At 35.3% G+C, this 25,790-nt stretch overlaps 3 protein-coding genes and 1 long non-coding RNA gene across 13 annotated transcripts in view; 2 read left to right on the plus strand and 2 right to left on the minus strand.

Annotated features, from left to right (window-relative positions):
- Positions 1 to 25,790, plus strand: part of LOC132783631 (protein toll-like) — a 68,982-nt gene that overhangs the window by 3,940 nt on the left and 39,252 nt on the right. For 2 of the 5 annotated variants that reach the window (XR_009632172.1, XM_060788941.1), the window contains exons 2-3: positions 1,536 to 2,132; positions 4,642 to 4,980. Coding sequence is in view for 4 of the 5 variants with exons in the window: in XM_060788941.1 (XP_060644924.1) it covers positions 4,922 to 4,980 (59 nt within the window). In the remaining variant the exon portion in view is untranslated. Of the gene's footprint in view, positions 1 to 338; positions 426 to 1,535; positions 2,133 to 4,641; positions 4,981 to 25,790 lie in introns of those variants that run through there. The other 3 variants (XM_060788942.1, XM_060788943.1, XM_060788944.1) reach the window with 3 other exon arrangements.
- LOC132798815 (putative inorganic phosphate cotransporter) lies at positions 7,059 to 9,036 on the minus strand. 2 transcript variants are annotated; one of them, XM_060810801.1, is made up of 6 exons: positions 8,888 to 9,036; positions 8,639 to 8,829; positions 8,133 to 8,579; positions 7,699 to 8,077; positions 7,409 to 7,647; positions 7,059 to 7,202 (listed from the first exon to the last, which is right to left on the minus strand). In XM_060810801.1, exons 1-6 carry the CDS (start codon positions 8,928 to 8,930, stop codon positions 7,062 to 7,064), a joined length of 1,440 nt encoding a protein of 479 aa, XP_060666784.1. In that variant the 5' UTR covers positions 8,931 to 9,036; the 3' UTR covers positions 7,059 to 7,061. The 2 variants fall into 2 exon arrangements, with proteins under 2 accessions (XP_060666784.1, XP_060666785.1); XM_060810802.1 differs by lacking the exon at positions 8,888 to 9,036 and having other exon boundaries at positions 8,133 to 8,574; positions 8,639 to 8,813.
- Positions 9,385 to 10,886, plus strand: LOC132783633 (uncharacterized). Of its 3 annotated transcripts, XR_009632176.1 has the most exons (4): positions 9,402 to 9,547; positions 9,610 to 9,879; positions 9,937 to 10,248; positions 10,311 to 10,886. It is a non-coding gene; the product is annotated as an uncharacterized LOC132783633 (long non-coding RNA). The 3 variants fall into 3 exon arrangements; XR_009632177.1 differs by having other exon boundaries at positions 9,385 to 9,471; positions 9,937 to 10,886; XR_009632175.1 differs by having other exon boundaries at positions 9,403 to 9,547; positions 9,937 to 10,886.
- On the minus strand, positions 10,436 to 12,282 carry LOC132783632 (putative inorganic phosphate cotransporter). 3 transcript variants are annotated; one of them, XR_009632173.1, is made up of 6 exons: positions 12,133 to 12,277; positions 11,872 to 12,062; positions 11,375 to 11,828; positions 10,942 to 11,318; positions 10,645 to 10,883; positions 10,436 to 10,590 (listed from the first exon to the last, which is right to left on the minus strand). XR_009632173.1 is itself a non-coding variant. In XM_060788945.1 (5 exons), the coding sequence occupies exons 1-4, from the start codon at positions 12,170 to 12,172 to the stop codon at positions 11,277 to 11,279; spliced, it is 720 nt and encodes a 239-aa protein (XP_060644928.1). In that variant the 5' UTR covers positions 12,173 to 12,282; the 3' UTR covers positions 10,653 to 10,883; positions 10,942 to 11,276. The 3 variants fall into 3 exon arrangements, 1 of the variants encoding a protein (XP_060644928.1); XR_009632174.1 differs by having other exon boundaries at positions 10,438 to 10,590; positions 11,375 to 11,821; positions 11,872 to 11,954; positions 12,192 to 12,210; XM_060788945.1 differs by lacking the exon at positions 10,436 to 10,590 and having other exon boundaries at positions 10,653 to 10,883; positions 11,375 to 11,821; positions 12,133 to 12,282.

Raw genomic sequence — 25,790 nt, forward strand, 5'->3', positions numbered from 1 at the left:
ACAACAACAACAACGACAACAACATAAATCTCAATAACAATAACAACAGCAAGAACAACATCAACAACTATGACTACACACTTTACTGCCGAGAGAGTTTTGTTGTTATAAACAAGCCCGAAAGCGAAGTCAACTCTCCCAACTGCCGCTCTTTGGATACGCTGCGCGCGCATTTGAACAAAGAGCCGAGTACAGGATACACGACACACTCTTCCCACAGGAGCTGAGACGCAGCTGCTCCACATCTGTCCTTAGTATACAAAACGCTGGCGAACGCGTCGCATGCCACAGGCAACAGCAACAGCGGCGGCAGTGGCAGTGGCAGTCGCAAAAGCAGCTGAAGCGAGAACTCGCAGCGCCAAATAGAAATATGCGACGACTGTAGTGAGAAGTGAAAGTTTTCAAGGTGGCCCGTTTCATGTGGCGTATGTGTAATATTCTCAACAGTTCTTTACGACTTTATACGATTTTCAACTTTAATCAACTGCCATACACAAACTCTCTGATTGCTATATTACGCATTTCGGGCTTCATTTTCTGTAGGCTATTACAACTTTTATTGCTGTCTAATAAACATCAAAAGCATCATGAAAGTCTACGTCGGTTTTACTTTTTAGAGACAATCCAGTGGCTAGATTCTAATAAAAAATGTTTTCAAACATACAAATTTTGGTCAAAAATTTCCATTGAAAGTGTTGTCTTATAATTGCACAGAAGTCATATAAAAAATTCGTGTCAATTGCTTTTCCGGACGATTTTTATAATTATTGTTATTCCTTTATCTTTTTCGAGATGAGCCAGTGACTAATTTCCAACAAAAAATGTTTTTAAACTTTCAAACTTTAGTCCGAAATTTACATTGAAAGTGAAATCTTATATTTGAATAGAAGTAAATTAAACTTTGAGTAAATTTTTTCGGAAAGACAAATATTTATATCCCATAGCGCTTTTTACAGATAAGCTAATAACTAAATTGAAAGACAAAAATATTTGTAAACCTATAGATATATCCGAGAATTATATAGTCAAACATGTGCAAAGAAATGCTATTTAAAATCAAATTGTTGTTGTTATGTCGACGAAAAGTATTTATAATGATATTCTTATATTTGTTATCTTTTGTTTGTCGCATTATATTCGGTTTTGGTTTGTGATCTTATCTAAAGCCAACTCAGGTGCTACCATTTCACATTATAAACAATTCTTTTAACGGGTTTTGTGTATTGTTTATAATCATGAAATCAAAGGAAAAACATAGATGGCTTAGAAAGTTTATCTAAAATGATGTTTAAACAATACTTTGATATTCATTAGCTTAAAAGTGTTGTATGTGTATATTTGATACTCAATAACACATAAATAATAAAAAGCTGTTATTAGTTTTTAAGTATAGTAATATCGCTTGGGGGTTTATAAGTTAATTAGTTTAGTTTGAATATATACATAGTTTACATAAATATTGTGAAGAGATACATAAGAAATCATTGAGTTATTAGAAAATGAAATTTTTTGACGAGTTTTTTTAATGCTTTCAGAGCATCGTTTTATGTGAATTGTATGCAAATGATGCACATTGCAAGGCTAAAATGAAACAAGAAACTGAAACTAAAAGCCAAAACTGAAACTAGAACTATAACTTTGGAAGCCATTAAACCAACGACTTTGATAACAAACTTAAATAACTGCTAACGGCAATTGTGAAATTGTGGAAAGTGCAATCAAATAATTTTTTGCTGACATACAATAAACGTAGCGCCAAAGGTCAGTCAAGGAAAATGTGTATTAAAAATTGCGCCCACATTCAATTTGGGTGCAGCGACAGCAGCAGCAACAACAACAACAACGACAGCAATAGTAACAACAACAACAACACTTTAAACAACAACGTCAACGAAAGCAAAGAGTCAGAAGAGAACGTTAGCCGGTTAGAATACCAATTCCAATTGCAATTGCCCAGAAAATCAGCCAAAGGCGGCAAGTTATCGAGCTTAAAAATATTCATGTGTTGTTGCTATTTTATCATCATTATCATGTTGATCTAAACAAACAAATGAATGTAGTGAATCGAGTAACTAAATAATGTTTTAATACAACGTAAAACACTCGCTGACAACTGCAACACGCATCAGCAGGTAAATTCGATATAATTGGTGTATTTTATGTACATAAATGATGTTAATGTAAAGTACTAAGCTGAGTAAAAATAGCAATGTTGGATATCAGTATGTATAATATACGTTTAATAATTCGATCATAATTGACTTGCATATGAGGAAGGTCTCACTTTTCTATTTGTATTTTTATATATATTTATAATTAAATAAATTCTTTTGTAAATACAAATAAGGAATAAAATACTGAAATATATTAAATTTATTGATATAAATTTAACATTTTGGTAAACGTATTTTATCCATATTACTGCAGGATATATTTTAACCGTGAACTGACATTGTTTACATTCTTTTATTAGTCTGCTGGTATATTTAGTCTTTATTGAATGTGACATTTAGCTTTATTGAAATTAGTGTTAAATTGATTTATGCCACAATATGTTAACGTACTAACAACAACAACCACACAAAGCCACACAAAGAGAAGAGACATACAATATTACGCATACACAACATTGTACTGTGCGTCTTGTTTGTTTGCCTGCTGATTACTCATACGACGCGTGGCACAGTTTAATGAAAATTGATTTTACAGCGTGACAAACAAAGCACAAAACATTACGCACACACTCACAGCCGCACTCCCACACCCTGAACACCTATGTATGCATACATACTCATACATACATACATATGTGTAGTAATTCATTGTTGTTGTCGTTCTCATTGCTGCTTTTCAATTCACATTGCTGACCTACATTTCCAATTTTTTGTTGCTATTGTTATTGTTCTTGTTGACGGTTGAGTGGGTGGACTGTGTTTTTTATCCTGTCGTCCAAGCGGTTTGAAAAAATTATGACACTTGGCTATAAATATTGTTGGTTTGCAAATGTGCTGTTTACCAGCAAATTAATTAGTCCAGAAGCCCGCAAAATTTACACCTGTCCAACCCAATCCTTGCAAGATTTTCTATTTATATTTCAATATTATTTATGGCATTTGTCAAATGTCATGTATGACAGAAAGGAATATTTCAATTATATTATTTGAATGTGAATATTTCAATTATATTATTTGAAATGGTTATTTGTAAATTTAAATAAATAGTAAAATATCTTTTAAATTTATATTAAACAAAATTTATTAAAATTAAAAATTGTCAATAGCTTTATGTGTAAGTTCTTTTTAAAAGAAAGTGTAAATTAAATTTACTTTAATAACTTTTAAATTATTGAAGAGCCTCTTTTGTAACATTCGTTTCAATTTATAAATTGTCAATAGATTTATACTTTTCATTTTCATACGTATCTGCCAGTCAAAAGAATATTTTTTCTACTGGTTTTTATACGCTCATAACTTCAATATTTTCATAGCGAGCCATCTGTGCAATGCAATAGCCGAGCTTATGCGTGTGAAGGATTTGTAAATGCAGAATTCGGTTCTCAAATACATTTATTTTTATATTATCGCACTTTATGGCCGCAGTAAATATATGCATTTTGAGAAAAGCCTTGTATAGGTTTTATCTTGAGTTTTAAAGCTCTTGCACATGCCTAATCTACATTCAAGATTTATATGCATATTTATATGTCGTGCAGATGGGGCTATTTATGTAAATCCAATTCAATCCATCGTAGTATGCAACCAAATCCGAAACGGGACTCGTCATAAATTTATTAAATATGTGAAAAACGTGCATTAAAAGTAAAAAAATAAATAAAACACATATATACACAAAAATCGATGGTAAATGTTCAATGGGCGTGTGTAAACACGCAAAATATAAGAGATATTCAGATACTCTAACTTTTGATCTGGATGTTTTAAAATAACTTTCACTTCTGTAGATTAATTTTTACAATAAAATTACTAAAGGGTATTTTTGACAAAATTAAGTATTGTTAGCGTTAGATAATAATAATCAAAAATCTAAGTGCATCAATATATTTTTTTATTTAATGTAGTTTTTCACTTATCTATGTATATAACAATTATTATTTAATGTTTCCAAAAATTCAATTTGTATTTCTTATGTCATCAAAGAATTTCACCTGTCATTTTGAATTGGCAAATTTAATAATAATTAAGCACATTATTTAAGTGATTATTCAAGTTTATTCTATATGGACACGGACCACTGTGCACGCGACTTTCAGGTTATACACAGACAGAACATTCGGCTGAATATCATTTTAGCGTTGTATGCATAGATAAACCCTTTATTACCTTTTCGATGGCCACACAAAACACTCAGCTAAATATATTTGTTTGTTGTTGCTGTCATTGTTGTCAGAGTTGTTGTAAAACAAATCGGTTTGATGTTGATTTTGTGTTAGCAGCGCTTACGCATGCATTTACAATAAATTATATGGAATTGTCACTAATGTTGTGGCAAGGACAACAGAGAGTTGCCCCCATTGAGAATTATGTTAAGGTGCAGAGGTTATATTTAAGGGACTGCAATAAGGTTAAGAGATATAATTAAATAAATATTCACATATCTTTTATCAATATCTTCTATTTCTAGCCACGGCGAAGTTGGCCATAAAATATAATTTGAATTACCCAACTCTGCTTATATGTGTATTAGTGGTAAACTATTTCAGTGTCTATCTTAATATCGTGTATAAATAATATAAATGTCTACGTGTGTGCTTTAAAATCAGATTTAACCTATTTTAATAGAAAAATATGCCATAAAGCAAAATAAAATTCGAGTTCCAGTGGTCAGTGTATATAAAGTGTGAAAGTGTGCTTTAATAACGATGGCACATTCAATATAAGCACCATGCTCTCTTTAATTTACCATGCAAACTAAACCAACAACTCCAATCGGCAGCCTCATCATAAAGGAGACATTCTCAATGTGAGTATATTAGACAATGATATCTTGTTGTAGTTAATTGTGGAATATTTCAAACATTTTTCTTAAATTGGTATTGAAATCTTTCCCGTGTATATAGTATAAAAAATAATGTAATATATTCATAGCGTAATTTAAGTTCTGTAGAGGATATTTATCACGTATGCTTCATTGTTTAGCTAGTTGAATATAGCCATAAAATCTTTGTAATATTTATAGCAAATCTTTCCACCTTAGCGTTTAGATTCGCATTAAATCATCAATAGGATTTTTGAAATTTTTAAAATTGCGGCATATTTATCATGTTTATGAAGCCATTCTGCAAAAATATTTATCAAATATCAATATTTAATGCCACGCAAATTGTCAAAATGTTAACATGCGAACATTTCTAAGGTAAAACAAACAAAAAGTTACCAACTCAAATCATAGACAGTCAACAGCTCTCTCTCCCATGTGTGCGCCTGTGTCTGTCCGTGTGTGTGTGTGTGGGTGTGTGTTTTGTGTGTTTGTGTGTGTTCAACCGGCTAGTCATGCGTTTAGCCTGCCACTGTGTGATGTGGTACTTGTGTGTCCTTTTCAGGCTGCGGCCCTTGTCAATAGCACAGAAAATTTTAAACATGTCGAGTAATTGTTTTATGGCACTCATAGGACACACAAAACAAATCAAAGCCAAGGCCCAGGACTACAAATCCTGCTCATATAAACATTATTTTCAAGATTTACGACCACTTTGTTGCAGATTAAGCTGTTGCTATTTGCACGCACACATTAAATTGTGAAAAATAAAATATGTTTTTCGATTTAAAATCATCGATGGTGTTAAAAATGTTAAATATACATACATAAGTATTGAAGTCAAATATTTCGAAATGTTTTTCTTATAGCGTAAGCTTTTAGTAATAATACTACGTATTTATGATAGGAGTATGAGGTTTGACTTGAATGAGTTTTCTCTAAATTGTGTTGTTATGGTACTTTATTGTACAGGTTCAACTATTTAATAAATTTAAACATATCTTAAACGAGATAGAACGGTAGAGTCAAATGTGCTTGACTGTGATATGTATATCCGCTATCCATTTTGAGTAAAAGCAAAATAGTGGGGTATTGATTAATATTAATATACCAAAAAAATACTAAAAATATACCAAATACTATTTTAGGTATGTTGATACAGTACAAAATATACCATAAAGTGCAAAATATTTTAGATCGTCAGCCAAAGCAACTGAGATCCGTAGTAAGTAGTCGTTTTTGCCATACAAAAGTATTTATTAAATAACCTCAACAATTTTTATCAGACAGACAGTATTTCTTTAATAACTTCAACAATGTTTATCAGACAGACAGTTTTTGATAAATCGCAGGATTCTGCCAATTGTCGATTGCTAAATAAAATCGATTGCTTAAAGACTAGTAGAATTAAACTTTAAATGAAGTCAGTTCTTGAATGGAGGTCAAAGTTGACAACATAACGCAGAAGGCAACAGCTAAATGCCAACCAGCAGCAATGACATTTACTGATATGTACTGCCACATCCAGTCAGCTGACGGCCACTCTCATCTGTATTACGAATGCAGAGATACCAACAAGTCGCGACTCGCGACTCGGAATCGCGTTTCGAGGCGTCGTTCAAGGTCTGTCTTTGCGCAATGCGTTAATTAAGTAATTTTGGCCAGCCCAGCTGTGGTCTGGTCACGCTCACCTTTCTCAAACATACCTCAAACGGTTTGAATGCTATGGCAAAAAATCGATTTGCGGCGCGTTTCGTGACTTCTTCAAAGAATCATTAAAAAAGAAGTATAAATACACAGTGAAAATCGATGCAATTTTCAACTCAGTTCTCATTAGTTTGTCTTTAATCGGAATTCTAAATTTAAAAAAATAATAATAATATTATTAATTTATTATATCCTTTTTTTAAAGTGCATTTCTCTAAGCTAATGTCCTTTGAAGATTTTCATTGAAAAACAATAAAATTTCCGATTAATATATATTTTTAATTGTATTATTGCCTTTAATAAAGCGCTAGGCAATTTTATATTTCGTTTGCGATTTGTATTTATCATGCACTTTCTTCTTATCCATCCTTTTTCTCGCCCTTATAAGTCGGATCGTATGGTTGAACCTCTGCTGTACCCCAGATTGCAAATATTATAGCAGATATTACCATAATTATTAGGCCTATCCAGAATACAATACGCCACTCACTCATTGTTGCCTGTAGAAGAAGAAATGTTTATAATTGTTTTATTTTTATTGCATCTAATGCTACTATGTGTTATATTTTGGCAAATGCATTGAGATACAGAATATTATGTACATGAATATATCATTATGTATATATCGTTTTCAAAAGCCTTAGAAATCCTTTAAATTGAGCATACTTCAAAATTTTCATTTTTTTATCGTTTATATGGTACTTACATTAGGCGTTAAAAAACCGACAAGAGTAGGCGATAGTATGCCAGCTAAAGAGCCAAGTCCATTTGAGATGGCTGTAAGTGTGCCTGAAAAGCTTGGCGACATATCCATGGGTGTCAACTTTTGTCCAGCGTAATAGAGACCCATTACAAACATCGAGATGGTAAAGAGTGCTATTACCAGAAATTTATCGCATCCTGCATACGACGCTGCCACCATCAAAGCTCCAGGTCCAAGGGCAGCTAATATAAGCTAAATTATTAGATATTTACTCCTTTGATGCAGTTACTCACCTAAAAAAGTGAGCAATTTGCGAATATTGCTTATAGATATTAGACCTTTGTGAATTACATAATCTGTCACAAATCCACTGATATTCGAAGAAATGAACATAGCAAGAAAAGGAAGGGCCGTCACAAATCCATTAGATCGTATCGAAAACCGAATTACATCACTGATGTACTTGGGCAAACACGTGATCATTACATAGTAACCCCAGTCATGGCCAATTTGGCTTATTATCAAGGCCACTAATGCTTTACTCAGCAACAACTCCTTCCAGGGTATTGGTAATTTACCTTTGTTACGATCACCCATTGTTTCAATGAGATAGCTAAGCTCCTTGGGCTTCATACAAGGATGACCGTCTGGTCGGCTGGTACACAATAACAGCTAGAAGAGAATTTAGATAAAATTCGGATGTTTCCAATAACATAGAAATACTTACAAAAACTATGCACCAAACAATTGACAAGCCACCAAAAACAATTAACGTAACCGACCAGTGGAAGTAATGAAGCATGACGCCAGAGCAAGAGTTGCTTACGACAGTACCTAAAATAACTCCACTGTATGTGAAGGCGCCCAAGGAGCCTCGTTCCCTGACTGGCACCCAAGCGGAAAGTAGTGCTGTTACCGCAGGGAACATGGTTCCTTGGGCAGCTCCCATGATTACACGATCGACTATTAGACCCCATTCTTCGAAATAAATAATTGCTAAAGGACAAAGCATTGTACATAGTGCGGAGATCAACATGCATATGAGCAGCACCCATTTGGCTCCAAATTTGTCCGATAAGATACCACCGGGCATATGGGTGATAATGTAACCTACATAGAAGCAGCTAAGAATAATGCCCTGCATCTGTTCACTCCAACGATATTCGCCTCTATGCTGAGTACGTATTCTAGTATTTACCATCTATATAAGAATTAGTTTAAAATGCCACTTACATCAGAGGGAGTCGTGGACACGTCATCATCTGCAGGGCATACATCCTCTTTATCCTCGTCGTCTGAGGTTCTGTTTATAGGTACTACTAGCTGGGTGATAACATGAGACAGCGAGACACGGTGTGTATAGGCGAACAGGAGTGCAAAGAACGACATTATCCCGACGATAATGCGTTGAGGTACACAACAAGCTGTTATATATATATATATAGGACACAAATTACATTATATTTCTAAGTTTCCACTAACCATGACTGCATGCTTGGCCCCATTTTGGCCGATTATCCTCCATGTATTAAGAACACTGAGAATTTTGTTGATTTTTTTTTTTTTTTAAATATATTTTCTTTGAGAATTTTTAAGTGAACGACATATTACTGATGGGGATTCCAGATCACAATTATGAAATTGTTAAACGGTGGAGCTGCAAAAACATCGATAGACCATTGATGTTTTCAAACATCAAAATTTGTAGATTAAAGAAAGAGTATTATATCTTTTCACGCATAAAAAGCATTTCCGAACCCATAAACTATATATATTCTTAATCAGCGTCAACAGTCAAGACGATATAGCCATACCCACCTGTTTGTCAGTCAGTCAGTATTAAAACCTAACAAAGGTCTGAGAAACTATAAGAAATCGAGATATATTTTTTCGGCAGCACTTGTTGTTTTTCGGGTCTTTCGCAAATTGAAAAGAATAAAACATAGCAAGCGTAATATTTAAGTCTTGATTTTTGTTATATGTGTTATAATAATAACTAAGGTCTTTTTGGTTCGTTACGAATTGATCCAAATTTCCCAAGTTATTTTAAGAAATAAATGTATTTGGTAAAACGTCGGCTTTTGCTATCAAGTCTTAGTTTGACGATCTAGTATATTCTGTACATTATGCTATATTTTCAATGTAATAGTAATGATTTTTATTTAAGTTAATTATTTAATTTTATTTTTTCGGCATATTTTCAGAACGATACTGCTTGTAAGCGGATATCTTATACGAGACTGTAGTTTTCTTAAAATTAATAAAAATATCCTCATGAATGAATCATGAATCATCATGAAACATTTTTATAGATATTGTAGAATCTGCATATGTCATTATCTGAAAAGGAATACTAGTTGGATTGTTAAACTCCAACTAGATTGAGGCAATTAAGGAAGCACAACTGAACGAAAACTGTAAAAAGAATAAAATAAAATCAATAAACTTCAGTTAACATTGTGAATTGCTTACACGTGCGTACAACATCTTTAATATTCCAATATTCCATATTCTAATGAGTTTCCATGCAGCGCAAATTCAAGCATTTAACATAAGTGATCGTAAACAAAGTAATAAATAATGGTCCCTTTGGAGAGATTTATAAAAATAAAGAAATATTTATAAGCACAATAGGGCAAAAAAATATTGGGAAACAAATTTAAACAAGCCAAAGACATGCTGACACTTTTTATGGCTTATTGCTTGTTAGAGAAGCATGTGTATAAAAAAATGGGCCATCTAATTGGCTAGCCTGCATATTTTACGATGCTAATGGCCTGTTGCTCCATCACTTTGTTTGACAGCCTGAATGTTCCTCAAGGACAGTCTGACGTTGACAGGATGTGATTAAAATCCCTTATTCCGTCAATTGTCATTTGATAAATCAACTGGTTATTTTTTTTAGGCGTGCTTACAGATACTCTTAATAGATGGATTGAAAACTATTTCCGGTCGAAAGTAACAAAGTAGAACTTAAAAAAAAAATGTAATATTTTTTGTAAAATTATTGTAACTACTTTATTCTATATTCATACATCATAGATTTATCCTTTTTTCTTTTCGCCTGTATATGCTGGATCGTAAGGCTGAACCTCTGCTGTGCCAATGACCGCAAATACAATGGCAGATATGATAAAGATCACGAAACCCAACCAAAATACAACGCGCCACTCATTCATTGTGGCCTGTTAAAAAGATACTTTAGTTTAAGCACACTTGTTGATTGAGCATCAGCTTACGTTTGGCGTCAAATAACCGACAACTGGAGGAGAGGCTAAACCTGCAAGAGAGCCAAGTCCATTGCAAATCGCCATTAAGGTGCCTGCATAGCTTGGTGACATGTCCATGGGTGTCAACTTTTGTCCAGAGTAATAAAAACCCATTAGAAACATTGCAAAAGTAAACAAACCAATTACAAGAATCTTATTGCATCCTGCATATGAAGCCAAAACGGTGAATGCACCAGGTCCAAAGGCAGCTAGTAGAAATAATATTAGAAGATAAATAAGATGGAATATTCAATAGTGACAGCTTACATATAAAAGTATATAATTTACGTTCATTGGTTATAGACATTTTTCCCGACTTAATTATATAATCTGCAAGTAAACCAGCAAGATTCGTACAAATGAACATAGCAAGAAATGGAAGGGCCGTCACAAATCCATTCGATCGAATCGAAAACCGAATAACATTAGCAATGTATTTGGGAAGACACGTAATCATTACATAGTAACCCCAGTCATGGCCGATTTGACTTATTACCAACGCCAGTAAAGGTACACTGAGTAACAATTCCTTCCATGGTAGCGGCGACTTTCCCTGGCTACGTTCTCCTAATGCTTCAGTCAGATAGCTAAGTTCTTCAGGCTTAATGCACGGATGTTGGTCCGGTCGTAGTACATAAAAAAAACTTAGATTGGGATAGATTAGAAACGGGTTCATAGATTCGCAACTAGGAATACATACAAATATTATAAACCACACAGGTCCCGTTAAACCAAAAACCACAAAGGTAACTGACCAATGGTAGTAGTGAAGCATGAGCCCAGAACTTAGGTTACTAACGACCGTACCTATAGTAACTCCACTGAAGGCAAAGGCACACAATCTGCCACGCTCATGGGATGGTACCCAAGAGGAGAGCAAGGCCGTGAGCCCTGGAAACAGAGGTCCTTGTGCTAGTCCCGTAAACACACGCATTACTATTAGTCCCCATTCTTCACCCACATGTATTGCCAATGGCAAACACATTGTACACAGACCAGAAAGCAGCAAGCATGCACTCAGCACCCATTTGGCACCATATTTGTCAGCCAAGACTCCGCCTGGCAGTTGCGAGATAAGATAACCCAAATAGAAGCTGCCCAGAATGTAGCCCTGCATCTGTTCACTCCAGTCGTAATCGCCTTTATTCTGCATACTGCGTAGTATCAATCGAAAAGCTTTTATTAAATGCAACTTACTAGAGGGGTCTCTGTCGAGGTGTCTTCATCTACTGGGCATACATCTTCGTGATCCACTTCATCGTTTGTCCGATTAATGGGTACTACCAATTTGGTGATAACATGAGAAATTGAAACACGATGAGTGTAGGCGCAAATAATTGCCAAAAAACTCATTATAGCAACAACAACACGTTGGGGTAAAAGACATCCTATATATACAAAAACATTAGACATAAACAATATACATATAGAAACCATCTGAATTAATTTGTCACATACCACGACTACATCCTTTTCCCCACTCTGGTCTATTATCCATATTAAATAAAAATACTTACAATTTTGATAACTTAAATTTTTTTTTATTTTTTGTCCTTGATTTAGTTTGTAAAAGTAAAATAAAGGTAATGCATAGTTTTTTATTGACAGTTAATCAATAGGAATCTTGGTATAGCACCACATATTTTGTTAAGCTAGAGATCTAAATTGGTAATTTATGAAAATTCGTCTGATAGACTTAGGTTGTCATAAGAAACATGAAATTAATGCGGTGTCCTTTTTCTTTTGTAGGCGAATTGTAGATGATTTCGATTGATTTTTATCTTTTCTTCTTACCCTTGTCAAGTTGTTTATTCCTTCACATCTAACTTGTCTTTTCTCTTACCCTTGTCAACTTCTATATTCATTTAAATCTAACTAGATGCAACATCCTCACTCACCTGAACTAATTAGACTAATCGCAAATCCCCAGCTTAATATTTTAAGATTCGAAACCTTACAACAAATGTCCGTAATATAATGCCAACTAAAATGTAGCTGTAGTTCGAATTACGTCCTGAATCGTCTATTCAAATTATGCCACAAATGAGTGATTTTAAGATGAGCCTGCAAATGCTTCCTTTATTAGAATTATATTTAGTATTATACTGAACATTATTATATATATTTATTAGAGCCTGTTGGCATATCCATTATTTGAAATTCACCTGCAAATGTGTTTGGCTTTAATTAAAATTGGATTGGCTGCTTCAGAAAATGGAACGAGAACTGTGTTGATAGGTGACGTGTGGCCTTTTCCAACTATTCGCAACTGTCGCTTGTCGTCATAAATCAGCCAAGTGGAATGCTTGCATAATTTGTTAGGGCCGTCTCAGGAGCTGCTGCTAAAAGCAATTTGCTGTAAAAGTAAATACCAAATCGTATTTCATGTCCTACTCGACAGCCGGCAGGCAACACCACACTATACATACATACATATGTAGTACATTCGTGCATACATTTAAATAAATATACATACAAATTTAGATACACATACACATATGCATATCTCAATCAAATTGCGTTGTTTGTAAGGAGATTGTTTTTTATTTATCTTTTTGATTTTCGACAGCAATTTAGGCAACTGCTGTACTCTGGTATATCCTGATAAATCCACGCTGATTGTACTAAGGGGTTCCTGGTATACATACTGCAGAAGAAGTCTCAGGATGGACTCCAAATTGAAACTCAATTTCATTTAAAACGAATTCAAGTACTGAACATATCTAGTTGTTGGTTTGCGACCGGAAACGGAAGTGTGCACATTGCGAAATGGCGCAAGTCAGAGTCGCCAAGATGTTGCAGAATAGCTTGGCCCGACTTAAATAACTTGCACAACTTGCTGTAGCTGGGGTATTCTTTGGGGAGTTGGCAACGTTCGGCTTTAGACTTTTGCTCTGGCCACTTAAATACCTGAAAAAGTTTTTCGCGCTTCCTCCGGATATTACTGCACATACAGCAAACATGCCAACTGAACTGCAAGTTTGTGGGCGTGTGGGCTTCGTATGAAATCTTCTGAAATGCACAACCAGTCAAGGAAATGCCAAAGGAAATTCATTTTCTTTTGAGACACGCAAAAAGAAAAGTGACAATGTGCGAGTTTGAAAGGAAAATTCCAGTTACTGAGCCCTTTCAGTTGTACACCAAAATGTTGCACAAGTGTTCGACAGTCGCTGAGCTGTGCAAACAGTATTCAAAACTGCAATAGCAACAGCAGCAACAACAGCTCGTTAAAATTACAAATAGAAGGCAAGTGGCAGAAAAGTGCGCTCAAGGACACGCTTAGGGCCGTCTAAAGGTGCGACTGGGGGTTTGTTATCCATGCTGCCCCTTCAACCTTCCACGTTCTGAGTTTGTATTTGAGCGTCAGAGAACTGCAAGTGAAACTCAGTGCGTTTTGCTTATCGCCGCATCAAAAATTTCCTTGAAACTACTTCAATTACAAAACGCGTTGCATCTTGGTTGATGTGTCCTAAGCAGCGCACTGCTCAAGTATAAAAATGACGAGAAATAGTACAAAAAGACTTATTAGAAATATAAACATTGCTGCTAGAAGTACGAGGATCAACTTATTTGATATTGTTGGCCCTGCTGGAAGACTGGTCAGAATAGGTGCTTAGGGTAAACAAATGAACTCTTTTCAGTGCGTACCCTGATTCCTGTCGTGCGTCCCTTCAATAGCCTCCATTTGCACCTACAACGCGTTCAATTTTTAAATTAATTTAATTTTGACATACGATAAAAAACAAAAATAAAATTTGACGTTATTATACTCGATTCCTGTACCTTGGAAGGGTATTATAAATTTGTACTGGCAGGAAATATATGAAACATCTCTAACCCCATAAAGTATATATAATATATTCTTGATCAGGCGATAGGCGAGACGATATAATCACGACCGTCCATCTGTCTGTCGGGATCAGAGACTATAATATATTGAGCTATAATTTATTACTTTTCCACGACCATAAAGTTTATTTAAAATTTTTTTTATACGTCTACTTCCGTTTCGCAATTCGAAAAAAATCAAATAGAAAGCGTAGTTTTGAAACTAGAGCCACAAACAATAATAAGAACAGTATTTATGATTCCTGATTTGGTGTGATCACATAAAAATTGTCAAAGTTATTTAAGAATTAATTTTACATAGCAAAAACCGGCTGCTGTCTGGAATCAATCAATTACACTCAACTGTATTTTTCTAACTTGATTTAATTATACTTTATTGTAGTATTGAGATAATCAATACTAACAAGCGTTGTTTTTATACCAGCTGGGAGGCATCACCGACCCGAAAAAGTAGATATAATATATTCTTGATCAGCGTCAACACTCTAGATGATATAGCTATGTTCGTCCGTCTGTCTGTTTGGAATGTGGTTTAAACAGTTTTAAGTTTTAAATGTATTATGGATTACTTTTAAATATTTAATTATAAATATCCTTATCTTAAATTATTTAAAATCGTTGCACAAATGTATTATTATTTATGATAGTATGCTAAAAAGAGAGAAAAAAAGAAAATTGCATTAATAAAAAGTTCAAACATATCGATTGGAAATCGATGTCGCATATTACATCATGTCGGTGTGTCAAACTATCAACAATTGCAGTCGTCTTCGTTTTCGAGTCTTCTGTCGCTGAAGCTGCACGAGCTGAGCTGGATCGGTAACTTTTGCTGACCGCTGGGCTCAAACTTCGAGTTTTGAAATGACCCGAAGAGACTCCGGAGATCAAATCGCAGCGCTCCGCTTTTCTTTACTTCAAATATGCTGTTGAAAGTGAATTCACTTAGCTTTAAGAGATAAAGTCTCTATGTATAGTGGTTTGTGGTAATAGTATCTCGATATAACAAATAAAGTCTTCGGTATATTTTAAGAACAATATAACAATTGAAACTGAGTAGTGGGCATCTCAGTTTTTTTACTAATCTCATATTGACTTAATGACAAATTGAGACAACCAACATGTATCAAGAAAATATAGATTCGTATACATTATACCAGTTATCTGTTATCCATGATTTTTTGCAGGTTTTTTGGAGATCAAGGCAAACTAATCTGCTGTGCTACATTTCAAGCTTTTTAAAATTACTCTCAAAATCAAATATCAAATATCTTAATGAATTTATTATTATTATTTTAAAGCATTCTTATAAAATGTAATTCTTATTAAACCCTATGAATGCTTTTGCTTTTATTTTGTTTCATTTTTTATAAATACATATTCAACATAATATTAATTAAGCAGGCATTGAAATTTGTAACTTTGCTACCTTTTGCTCGCTTTGAAATTTCAAAACTAAATTACAATGCAAAACAATTTCCCTTGGCAATAATTTGAATTAATCTCGTCTCAGCACGCTTGTTGTACTCTATTAGTGAACTAATTAACAACTCGCTATCCTTGATCGGGACAGACAGAGAAACGAGAAAGTGGAGCGGTCAGTCGCCAGTGATTTGTGCTGACAAATTATGCACATTTATTTTCACATACTCGTAAAAGCTAAGAGACCCCAGACCAGGGACCCATTGGTCGCGGTTCGAGTACAGTGTCGCCAGAAGAGCACATAATAAACTTGTAATGCGTGACAGGATGTGCATATGTATGAACTGTGTGTGTGTTTATGTGTCTGTATAACCATAGTGAACTGAACCAAAAGCCATAAGTGGTTATGCCTCATTTAGCAGTCGATGCATCTTTTATATCGCATCGCAGTATTCGGCTTGACTTTTAGGGTTCTGTTTAATCCACATTGATTGAAATTTATGTGAGTGCATTTTTATTTAAATTTAATTGATATTTGTTCTCATTTATATGCATAGTCGTATGTGCTTGTAATATAGTATCAATAATTACAATCTCAGCGTTATTGGACTATTATTTATATTTACGACTTGGGAGCTCCGTCTTTGAGCAGCGCTTTACTATGACAGCTATATTTTATTATTATTTTGGCAAGTAACAAAATTATTTTATTGTCTTTAATTTTTTACAACTACAATCTCCAAACAATAAAAATAAAACGAAAGTGGTGTTATCGATAAAGTATGCCTAATTAATGACTTAAAAAATCTTAACATATGTATATCAAAATGTATATTTGGTATATCAATACGAAATTCCGCTCTTAACTACAAATAAAACAGACTTTGCTGCGTGCAATCAAAAGTCTCAAATATCGCAGAGCACACGCACAATGTTGATGCATGTTGTTGTTACTGCTGCTGTTGCTTCTGTTGATGCGGCAGATATGACATGCATTATGGCGATATAACAAATATGACCCAGCTGAAGGGGTGCCAGAGGCATGTGGTATGCGGCATGGGGCGCCACTCGAATGACATAATCGAGCGCTGCAGTTTCCGCCTGCTTCACAGAGAGAGTTGGGTGCTGTGGCAGCTTCCTGCTGCTTCCTGTTATGAGACGACGATGTCATGACACTGCGCCCAGTTGCTATTATATAACCTAGAATATTTTTTACATACACACACACTGCTATATACCTATGTACATTGGTTTGTAGGAATGTATGAGCTTCTTCTCTTGCCCTATCTGATAGCTTTTGCAGCTCTCTGTAAAGTTCTTAATTAGGCTAGCGAGCGTGTGAGCGGGCGGATAGCATATAAAAAAGGAGAAAAACGACTGGTTAAAAAAATACTAATAAGAAGCTTTGACTACAAAATACTCTGCAGTTTTGTATGTCCAACTTTACCATAAATGTTTTAAATCTAATTGAAACAAAGACTAAAATTATCCAAGTTTTGTTTCTGAATTGTTATTCTAGATATTTGAATAATGCTAAGAACTTCTAATTATGATTTTAATGCTTTGAATAAATATAGTGCTCTTTTTATTGATAGAACAAGCAATAATTAATGATTCGATACTTGATTAGTGATGCCGAGTTACAACTCTCAAATTTAAGCATGGTGACGCTTTCCTTTTATCTTTTTTGAATGAGAAGGGCATGCCAAAAATCTGTAAAGTTTTCTTTGTCGCAGTTAATTGCAGTTGAAGTTACTGCTAATGCGGGTTGATGCTGATGCCATTACTTGTGCTTCTGCTTTTGCTGCTTGAGCCAACGATGCTGCTGCTGTTGATATAATGATAATTATGACGATTAATCAGACTGTGGCGTTGATTAGCTTACGCCCGCCAACTTTTTCTATGGATGCGCGAAAGTTGGCCGGAAATGATGGAAATCTTTTTCGTATTTTCCTTATATATATTTTATATATATATATATATATATATTTTTATTACATATTGGCGTAAAGTTTGTGTCAAGTACTTAATGGACTTAATGAAAAAGCTGATAAGTAGTTTTGAAATAATGTTAAGATTATTGATAACATATTTTTTTTTATATGAATTGAAAATATTTTAAATGAGTTCAAAAGCTTTATAAGTGATTGAACGTAACAGCATTTAAACATATGTCAGTGGCTTTCAAGTGTCCTAAAATAAAATGATTTCTATTACTATTAATTATATTAAGTTAGTATGAAGAAGCCCACATATGCTTTAAATAACTTACATTGTCTCAAAGAAATTCCTACCATCGATAAATTTATTAATCAAATGGCTTTTAAATGAGTCACCCGAATTTCCAGTATACGTTCCCAAAGATGGCAACTCAAAGGTGTCGGATTCACTCTTTATAGTAAAGTGACTATATCGAGTTCTCTAGCAGTATATACAACTCGTGCGGTTGCGATTTAGTTAACAGCTAATCCCAAAGGATTTATACCAAAGCCTTTGCAGTAATCCAAATCTATGACAATGATGGCAACATGAACTTATCGATCTCTATTCATTTAATTCATTGCTTCATATTTTTATTTAGATCAATAGTCATTATTAATCAATTGTGTATATTTTCAGAACACATTGGTTTATGTTTTCGAAACTTCGTTTTGTTGAACTTGTCAATTTGATCGCCAACGTCTGAGATCAGCAATAAACTTAAACTCAATGCTGAATCATCTGAGTTTTCAGCTCTTTCGCGAACTTTTATCTTTTGTTTGTTTTCTCATAATAGCAAGCTCACACTCAAGTGTTGGAGTAATCATTAGCTGTGCAATACCATTAAATAAATATTTACTTTGTACTCGCTTGGTTCATTAGTTTTGCCCCCCGCAGTCTTCTCAACTAACATTAGAAACTACGTTTCGGATTTTCTTAATTTCTCCATTGCGCATAAGGCGTCATTTATCCGGGGGTGAATCCTTAAAATGAATATTTTTCAGTTCGCTGAATCGAATGATGCGACTGGCGCTGAACTAAACTGCAAACTTGCAGTATTCCCATTTGCAGCACCTTTTTTACGTCTCATTAATTTCCACAAGCGTAAAGTGTAACAATTGCAACAACAACCACAACATTGGTTGCCATATCTATGCGAGTGAGTGTGCATGTGTGTGTGTGGGTTCTTATAATTTATTGTATGTTTGCTTTACACTCGAGTGCTAGCGATATGGAGGTCTGGGCATTTGACGACTTGCTTTTGTTGCACTTATGCGGCATTTGCATATTTCGTGCCCCGCACTCTTGCCGCGCTTGCCGCCTGGATAAATGCAGCCAGCCAGCCCGCCAGCCAGCGAATGCAACAATTTCTCATTTGCAACTTTGCTGCTTATGCAAATAAAAAATGGGCAAAAGATGACTGAAAGGTACACAGATACGCATATGTGTTAGTGTGCATCTGTATCTTTGAGCAGATATTTTGCATACGTACTCGTACTCGCATGTGTGCATGAGAGAGTTTGTGTGCTTTGGTCTTGGCCGAGCTTGCATAATTTATTCGCTGCAGTTGTTTTGGCCAACAGGCAAAATGTTCTTGCCTCCAGGAGGCCGCACAGTGGAATGCGTACGACAATCTCCGCTTCGACAAAATGATAAAAAGAGCCAACTTTAATGGCTATTGTTATAGATTTTAATTTTATACTTGATGAAATCGCTTTGTCTGCACAGTTGGCGTCTTGTGCTTCATATTATTATTATTGCATTTGCTTGCTGCTTACCCAATTTGAAGGAGTACTCGTAAGTTTATCTCGTACATTCAATATGATGGCCGTGCCAGCCGTTTGCGTAGTTTGTAGTTATTTAAACTTGGCCCCTGGAAAAGTTCTAGTGCTTCAGTTTGTCAGTTCTTCATTCAGGCCAACAACCCTCGCCCCATTCACTTTCGCAATCCCTCAATGCGCCACAGGTACGATGCGAGTACGATGCGAGTGCGAGTACTTTGTAGATACATTCTGTATAGAGAGTGTATACTATATAAAGATACAAGCTGTGCCTCAGCTTTACGTGAAAGTTTGCTGTAGGGCAACTCGTTTTTTTTTCCCAAACATTTTTAACTACCCAGTGAAATTGTAAATGCAGATATGATGAATTGATATTAATTCAATTTATTTGACTAATAAAAATTAGAAGATTTTGTACAGTTATAACAAACTGAAATAAATATAATTTATTAATGATTTCATCACATTTTATTCCCTTTGCTGAGTATCTATCGTTTCTCACATTTATAATTTCGCCGATTCATTTGACTAATAAATATCACAAGATTTAGTACAGTTCCAATTTAAATACAACTAACTGATAAAAAGTAAAAGTTATTAGTTAGTTTTTCGCATTGTATTCTTTTTTGCTGAGTATCTATCGTCTCTCACTTTTATAATTTCACCGAAAACTTTTTGGTATTTCACTTTTTACGCTGTTTTCTGTCGAATTTGTTGTTGCTGGTTCTTTATTTCGGCGTTGTCGCATTTGTTTCATGCGCCGTTGCATCTGAACACTTGCGATGTCGACTGCATCTGCATCTAAAGTTGACAGCAGCAGCAGCATCTGTTTAATTTCTATGCTGCTGGGCTGGATCAAGTGAATTCCCATTGGGGACGCAGAGGTGCGTTGATTTTCCCCTCTTTTTTAATATACCCTATATTAATGTGTAAACGTGCTCTACAATTGCAACCAAAATTATTATTATTCTTTTTTTTTTTAAATTATTTTTAATGTCACAACTAGAAACAAATCGCCTTCGGTTTTCCAATGAAGGGTAACTTTAAGTCAAGCATAAACTTGTGCATACACATTTGGCTTTTCATACGAACTTCTATCACAGTGTGTGTGTGTGTGTGTGTGTGTGTGTGTGTGTGTGTGTGTGTGAGGGTGTCCTTGGCGTGTGCATCGGCAACTGCGAGTCACGCCCATGCCCAAGCACCCACACGCCTCGTCGCAGCATTTTTCGCCTCTTCTGCGGTCTGTGCACAACAGACCAACACCAACAACAACAAAAGCGTTAGGGACAGGGACAACAAAAACGAAAAAACTCGTCTACTTAGCTAGCTTTGAACTGCAGTTGAGCGTTAAATTTAATGGCGTTGGTTGGGTCTGAATTAAAAATAAACCGCTCAGGTTAAAAATATTCATTTGTTGCTGTTGCTTTTGGTGCCAAAGTCAAAGAAAAAGTGTTGAGTAACGCAAAGCTTTGCACAGCAGCCATCATTAAAATTGCTGAAAGACCTCAAACCGTTCAATTACTTCGAGCGATTTGCAAATCATCGAAGTCTTGAACCTTTAAGATTAAAGTACCACATAGAAATTTAGCAAAAGTCTTAATCGAAACTTAAGTATCGCTTGCAATATTTGTAATCTATTGCGGTTACAGTCAAAGCTTCTTTTCGATGCCATGTTTAATATTGTGTGCACTTGATAAATTTCTCACTCAGCTGGCATTTGATATTTGGCGAACTGTCGAAGAGCAAAGTCATGCTAAATGTAGCGTACAAATTGCCAAATGCAATTTTTCTTACAAAACACATGAAATAACAGGCCTGAGGGGACATGAGGAGGACCAACTCGACCATGGAAGTGAGAAGGGAGGAGGGAAAGGAAATTACACATGTGGTTGGCCGCAAGAAATGTTGACAACACTTTCTGCTGTTGCACACAATGAGAGCAACAACAAACTAGAACAGCAATCGGATGCTGACAAAGATGATGCGAAGATGAGACAACAAAAAGACACAATCATACACACTCTGACACACATTTGAGTAAGTTGTTGGGTGAGTACAGTATAGCAACACCTAGCATACAAAGCGATGGAGGCGGCGACGCCTTCAAGACCATGAAAGACAAAAACAGAAAACAAAATCCGGACATGCTACAGTTGCCATTTATTATGGCATTTTGACAATTTGGGCAGAGCAGCAGTCGAAGCAGAAGCAGAAGAACCAGCTGTAGTAAACACAGTGCAACTACGCGGCGTATACTTAACATTTGTGCAGCAACCAAATAACAAATTGCCATTTGCTGCGCTGTGGTCCACCATGCGAGCACCATGAGAAATGTTGTTGCCCGACAAATTGAACACTTTCTCAGCAAGTTGCAAGACGCTGGACAAAATGATTGATTCGAGTGTAAGGCATACACGAATATTAGAAAGAGAATAAAAAAGCAAAGGGGCAAGCTAATAACAAGGTGCATCAATTGGGCAGTTGTTGGACACGAAAAAATTGCTGCTCGCCTTTATGTAATTTGTAAACTAAATTGATTTTTATGGGTATCAAGTTTCCGATCAAGGTAATATGTATTATCGGGTTTAATATGTTTTTAATAAATAGTTCTCATCTGTGAGCAATTTAGATGATTACAGTTTATTCACTTTTATATTTTTGGTTCGTTATTACTCAAAGACCATGATTTAATCTGATTGGTAGCCTTTTATCTCATTGCTCGAGTCACTAGTTTTAATTTTAAGCAAATAACAAATAAACTATAATCATTATTTTATATAATAAAATCTAATAATAATCTAAAATAATAATAATAAAATCATTATTTAGAATTGGAATTATTATCATTATTAGAGACTAAACAAGACCTGAAAATATTTCTCGAATTGAAATTCTCAATATAATACTTTTAATGATTAAAGTCCCTGTTTTAATATATGCATCTTGAAGCTATTTTAATTTGTTTTACTTGCGGAAGAAGTCAAATAGTTGTATTGCTTATACTGTGGAAAGTAAGTAAGTATTTCGTATTGGTTGTCAAAAGTTTCCTTTAAGAGAAACTTTCAGTTTGCTTGCATCAAAGCAAGTGTGTGTTTCGAGTGGCCTAAATGGCAATTCGTGTGGTGCACAGTTCCATCTATGCCCACATTAGACAACTAACAAATTCCTTCTGCTATACTGACTATACGCAACGTTTGCACATTTCATTGATAGTGAGCTGTGAATAGAATTCGAGAAGCAGCTAACATAACACAAAAGTTTATTGATTTGAGACCAAAAGTTGATCTCGTTGCTCAATGCTGGTACATTTAATTTGATTTTTCAAATGCCAAGCACAGCCACACACACATACATAAATGCATGTGGAGTTCACACACAGATAGAAATTGCACAGATAGAAATTGCACAAAATGTTTGGCACAGAAAGAATGGAAATGCATTTCATTTGTGGTCTCAGCAGCAGTAGCAGCAACAGTAGCATTGTCCTGGTTGTAGTTGCTTTTGTTGTTGTTGCGGTTGTTATTTCTATTTGTCTATGCTGCAATGTTGTTATTATTGTTGTTGTTGCCTTGCTGCTTATTTATCCAAAGAGCTTAGATGCTGTCGGTGCTTTGTGTATATTTTGATTTAATTTGCAGACTGCACTTCAAATGCTCAAAATGCATTTCGTTTTCCATCGTTTCATTCCGCATGCAATTTGCCAAATGTCAAGGGGGAGTTCTGTTGGGTGGAAGGAGGGATTTGAATGGATTTGGATCTGTTGGTTTAAGCTGCCATAACAATTGCGTTAGCTGACAGTTGCCAGCTGCCGGTTGCCTTCTGTTGCCATCATCCCAGTTTGCCACGTGCCGCAGGACCAAGGGACTGACATAAATTAGCTAAGCGGTTGAGCTATGTATGCGTCTGTCTCTTGGTGTCTGTGCTTTATATGTGTTTGCTGTCTCTGTCTGTGTCTCTAGCTGCGTCTGTGTGTGTGCTTGGCAATTTAGTGTTGACATTTATGTGAAATGCCCTTTTAAGTGGTCCAAGTCCAAGCTGATTGATGTGGCTTTCAAGCGCCGTCAACCTCTCTGCCATTTGCATAACGAAATCTGTGCGGCACACTCAACCGAATGGAGTCAGAAGCTCATTATTATTTACGAGGGTTGTTCATTAAGTACTCTTAATCATTTACCCCCTCCCCATGTCGCAAACAGACGAAATTGTGTCAGATACAACTGAACGTGTCATACATTTGAAAATTAATTACACTTCCTTTAGTTTTGCAATTTTACATGAAATGCTGAGTGTCCTCAAAGTCAAGTGAGTCTCTCAGTGGCCACAATGATGCCGGTCGAGTGTGAAACTCTATCAATCACATGTATTGATACTTAACGTCTGCACCTGCAACGTGCACCACATCGCGTATGCGTAATGCCCATGAACATTGTGTAATTGGGCGTAAAATTGTGTTTGATTCCTGAAAAGGTCAGGCTTATATGGACGAGCTTCTCGCGGGACTTACATACAAGATCCTTTTAATTGTCGTTGAAAAGTTTTTTGACTGGTATGGGGTATGTGTGTGTGTATGTGGGTTTGTGGTGCGAGGCTGCGCGTCGCTTGTCCAAAACTGTTAATTGAGTTGCAGCCGTCAAAGCAAAAATGAATTATGAAAAACTTGTTCGAGGCGGGGGCTCAAATTTTTACGTGGCTGGCACCACAATTTCCTAAAGTTTGCAAGGTCTGGTCTGGGTTCTGGGCCTTCAGCCCTTACACTATGGGGAATTTAACCACTTTTTGTGACCAAAATTAATTGCTCAAAAGAAGAAACCAAATATCTAGAGTTGGCTTTTCGAATTTAGTTTATGCCACCATTAAATATTAGATTTGAAATGGTAGGCGTTGCACTATCCTTTGTAGTTTACGATGGGCGTGGATCGTCTAAGTCTTAAATAAAACATAAAAAAAAAATAAATTTACCACCTGTGTCTTGGACGACATTCCTTAAAACTTTATGCGTGATAAAGTTGTTTACATTTTTTATATCCACGATTCTGCTCATTCTCAAAAATATTGTATTACTAAAATGCTATTCTAAATTGTGCCAGAAGTAAAGCAAAATCTTATTTTTATTTTACTGTCTTTATAACTTTTGGCAGATGAATGTATAAAAACATATCAAAGTAATTCTGTAATTTTCAATAAGCTGCTAAGAGGTATTCCAAGTTTAAACAAATAATTAGAAAAAGTCTAGAAAATGTCGTATTTTTTATTAAGATTTTTTTTATTGTCCTTTAGACTATCATTTTACCATTTTTGTGCATTCTCAGCTAAAGTTGCACTATTATTTAATAATTTTTCACTTTTGTCATGTTAAAACTGCGACAAAATATTTTGGCCTTGCAACAGCTGCGTTTGTCACCCAGCTATTGAGATGTCTTGTATGCTACTTTGAAGATTAATCTTTAGTTAATTTTGTGACTTTTTGGGAATACATTTGTTTTCTAAGATTAGTAAAATTTCCCACAGTACATTGGCTTTTGAGTTTTCGTTTAGGCCTGGCAGGTAGGACAACCTTGGCGGACAAGCTGGGCTCATGACGATGGCAATGCTTGATTGACTTGGCATTATGGGGCAACTTATTTTTGATCATGCGTCCATGTGGGACGACTCTCAGTTAAGGTTGAAGCTACGCGGATACATAAGTTATTGGCCGGAGCGTGGGTCTGTACGCAGCTGTCACAGTTTAACGGTTAGACGGATTGACGGCTGGAAATGTTGTGCGTTTACTTGTGAGAGGGGTGTGTCTTTGAGCTAAATATTGTGGTCGCCTCATTGATTATACTTGGGTATACATTAAGGCATTATTCCCAGACGTCCATCCATTATTGATACACGTATGCATAAACAATTCTTAAAGTCGCATTCTGGCCACTTAGCTGTTGCGAAGGTACTTAAAAAATGTTGAAATATTTATTAGATACAAATATCCATAAATACCTCACAATATGTAGATTTGTTGTTAACAGGCAAATAAATTAGTGAAATATCAATTGAAAATTGTGCGAAGACTGTAAGTGCACGTGATTTTTAAATCGATTTTAAAAA

This window comes from Drosophila nasuta, chromosome 2L (assembly GCF_023558535.2).
Source record: "Drosophila nasuta strain 15112-1781.00 chromosome 2L, ASM2355853v1, whole genome shotgun sequence".
In the NCBI taxonomy this organism is placed as follows: Eukaryota; Metazoa; Arthropoda; class Insecta; order Diptera; family Drosophilidae; genus Drosophila; species Drosophila nasuta.

What these genes read in the sequence shown, in the direction of transcription:
- LOC132798815 (XM_060810801.1), bottom strand. Translation starts at nt 8,930, where the DNA reads ATGGAGGATAATCGGCCAAAATGGGGCCAAGCATGCAGTCATG. An exon ending in TTGTTTGGTGCATAGTTTTT is followed by an intron (nt 8,078 to 8,132) that starts GTAAGTATTTCT and finishes ATTCTCTTCTAG; the next exon opens with CTGTTATTGTGTACCAGCCG. An exon ending in TCGGTTTTTTAACGCCTAAT is followed by an intron (nt 7,203 to 7,408) that starts GTAAGTACCATA and finishes CTTCTTCTACAG; the next exon opens with GCAACAATGAGTGAGTGGCG.
- LOC132783632 (XM_060788945.1), bottom strand. Translation starts at nt 12,172, where the DNA reads ATGGATAATAGACCAGAGTGGGGAAAAGGATGTAGTCGTG. An exon ending in CCTCGACAGAGACCCCTCTA is followed by an intron (nt 11,822 to 11,871) that starts GTAAGTTGCATT and finishes CGCAGTATGCAG; the next exon opens with AATAAAGGCGATTACGACTG. An exon ending in CTGTGTGGTTTATAATATTT is followed by an intron (nt 11,319 to 11,374) that starts GTATGTATTCCT and finishes TCCCAATCTAAG; the next exon opens with TTTTTTTTATGTACTACGAC.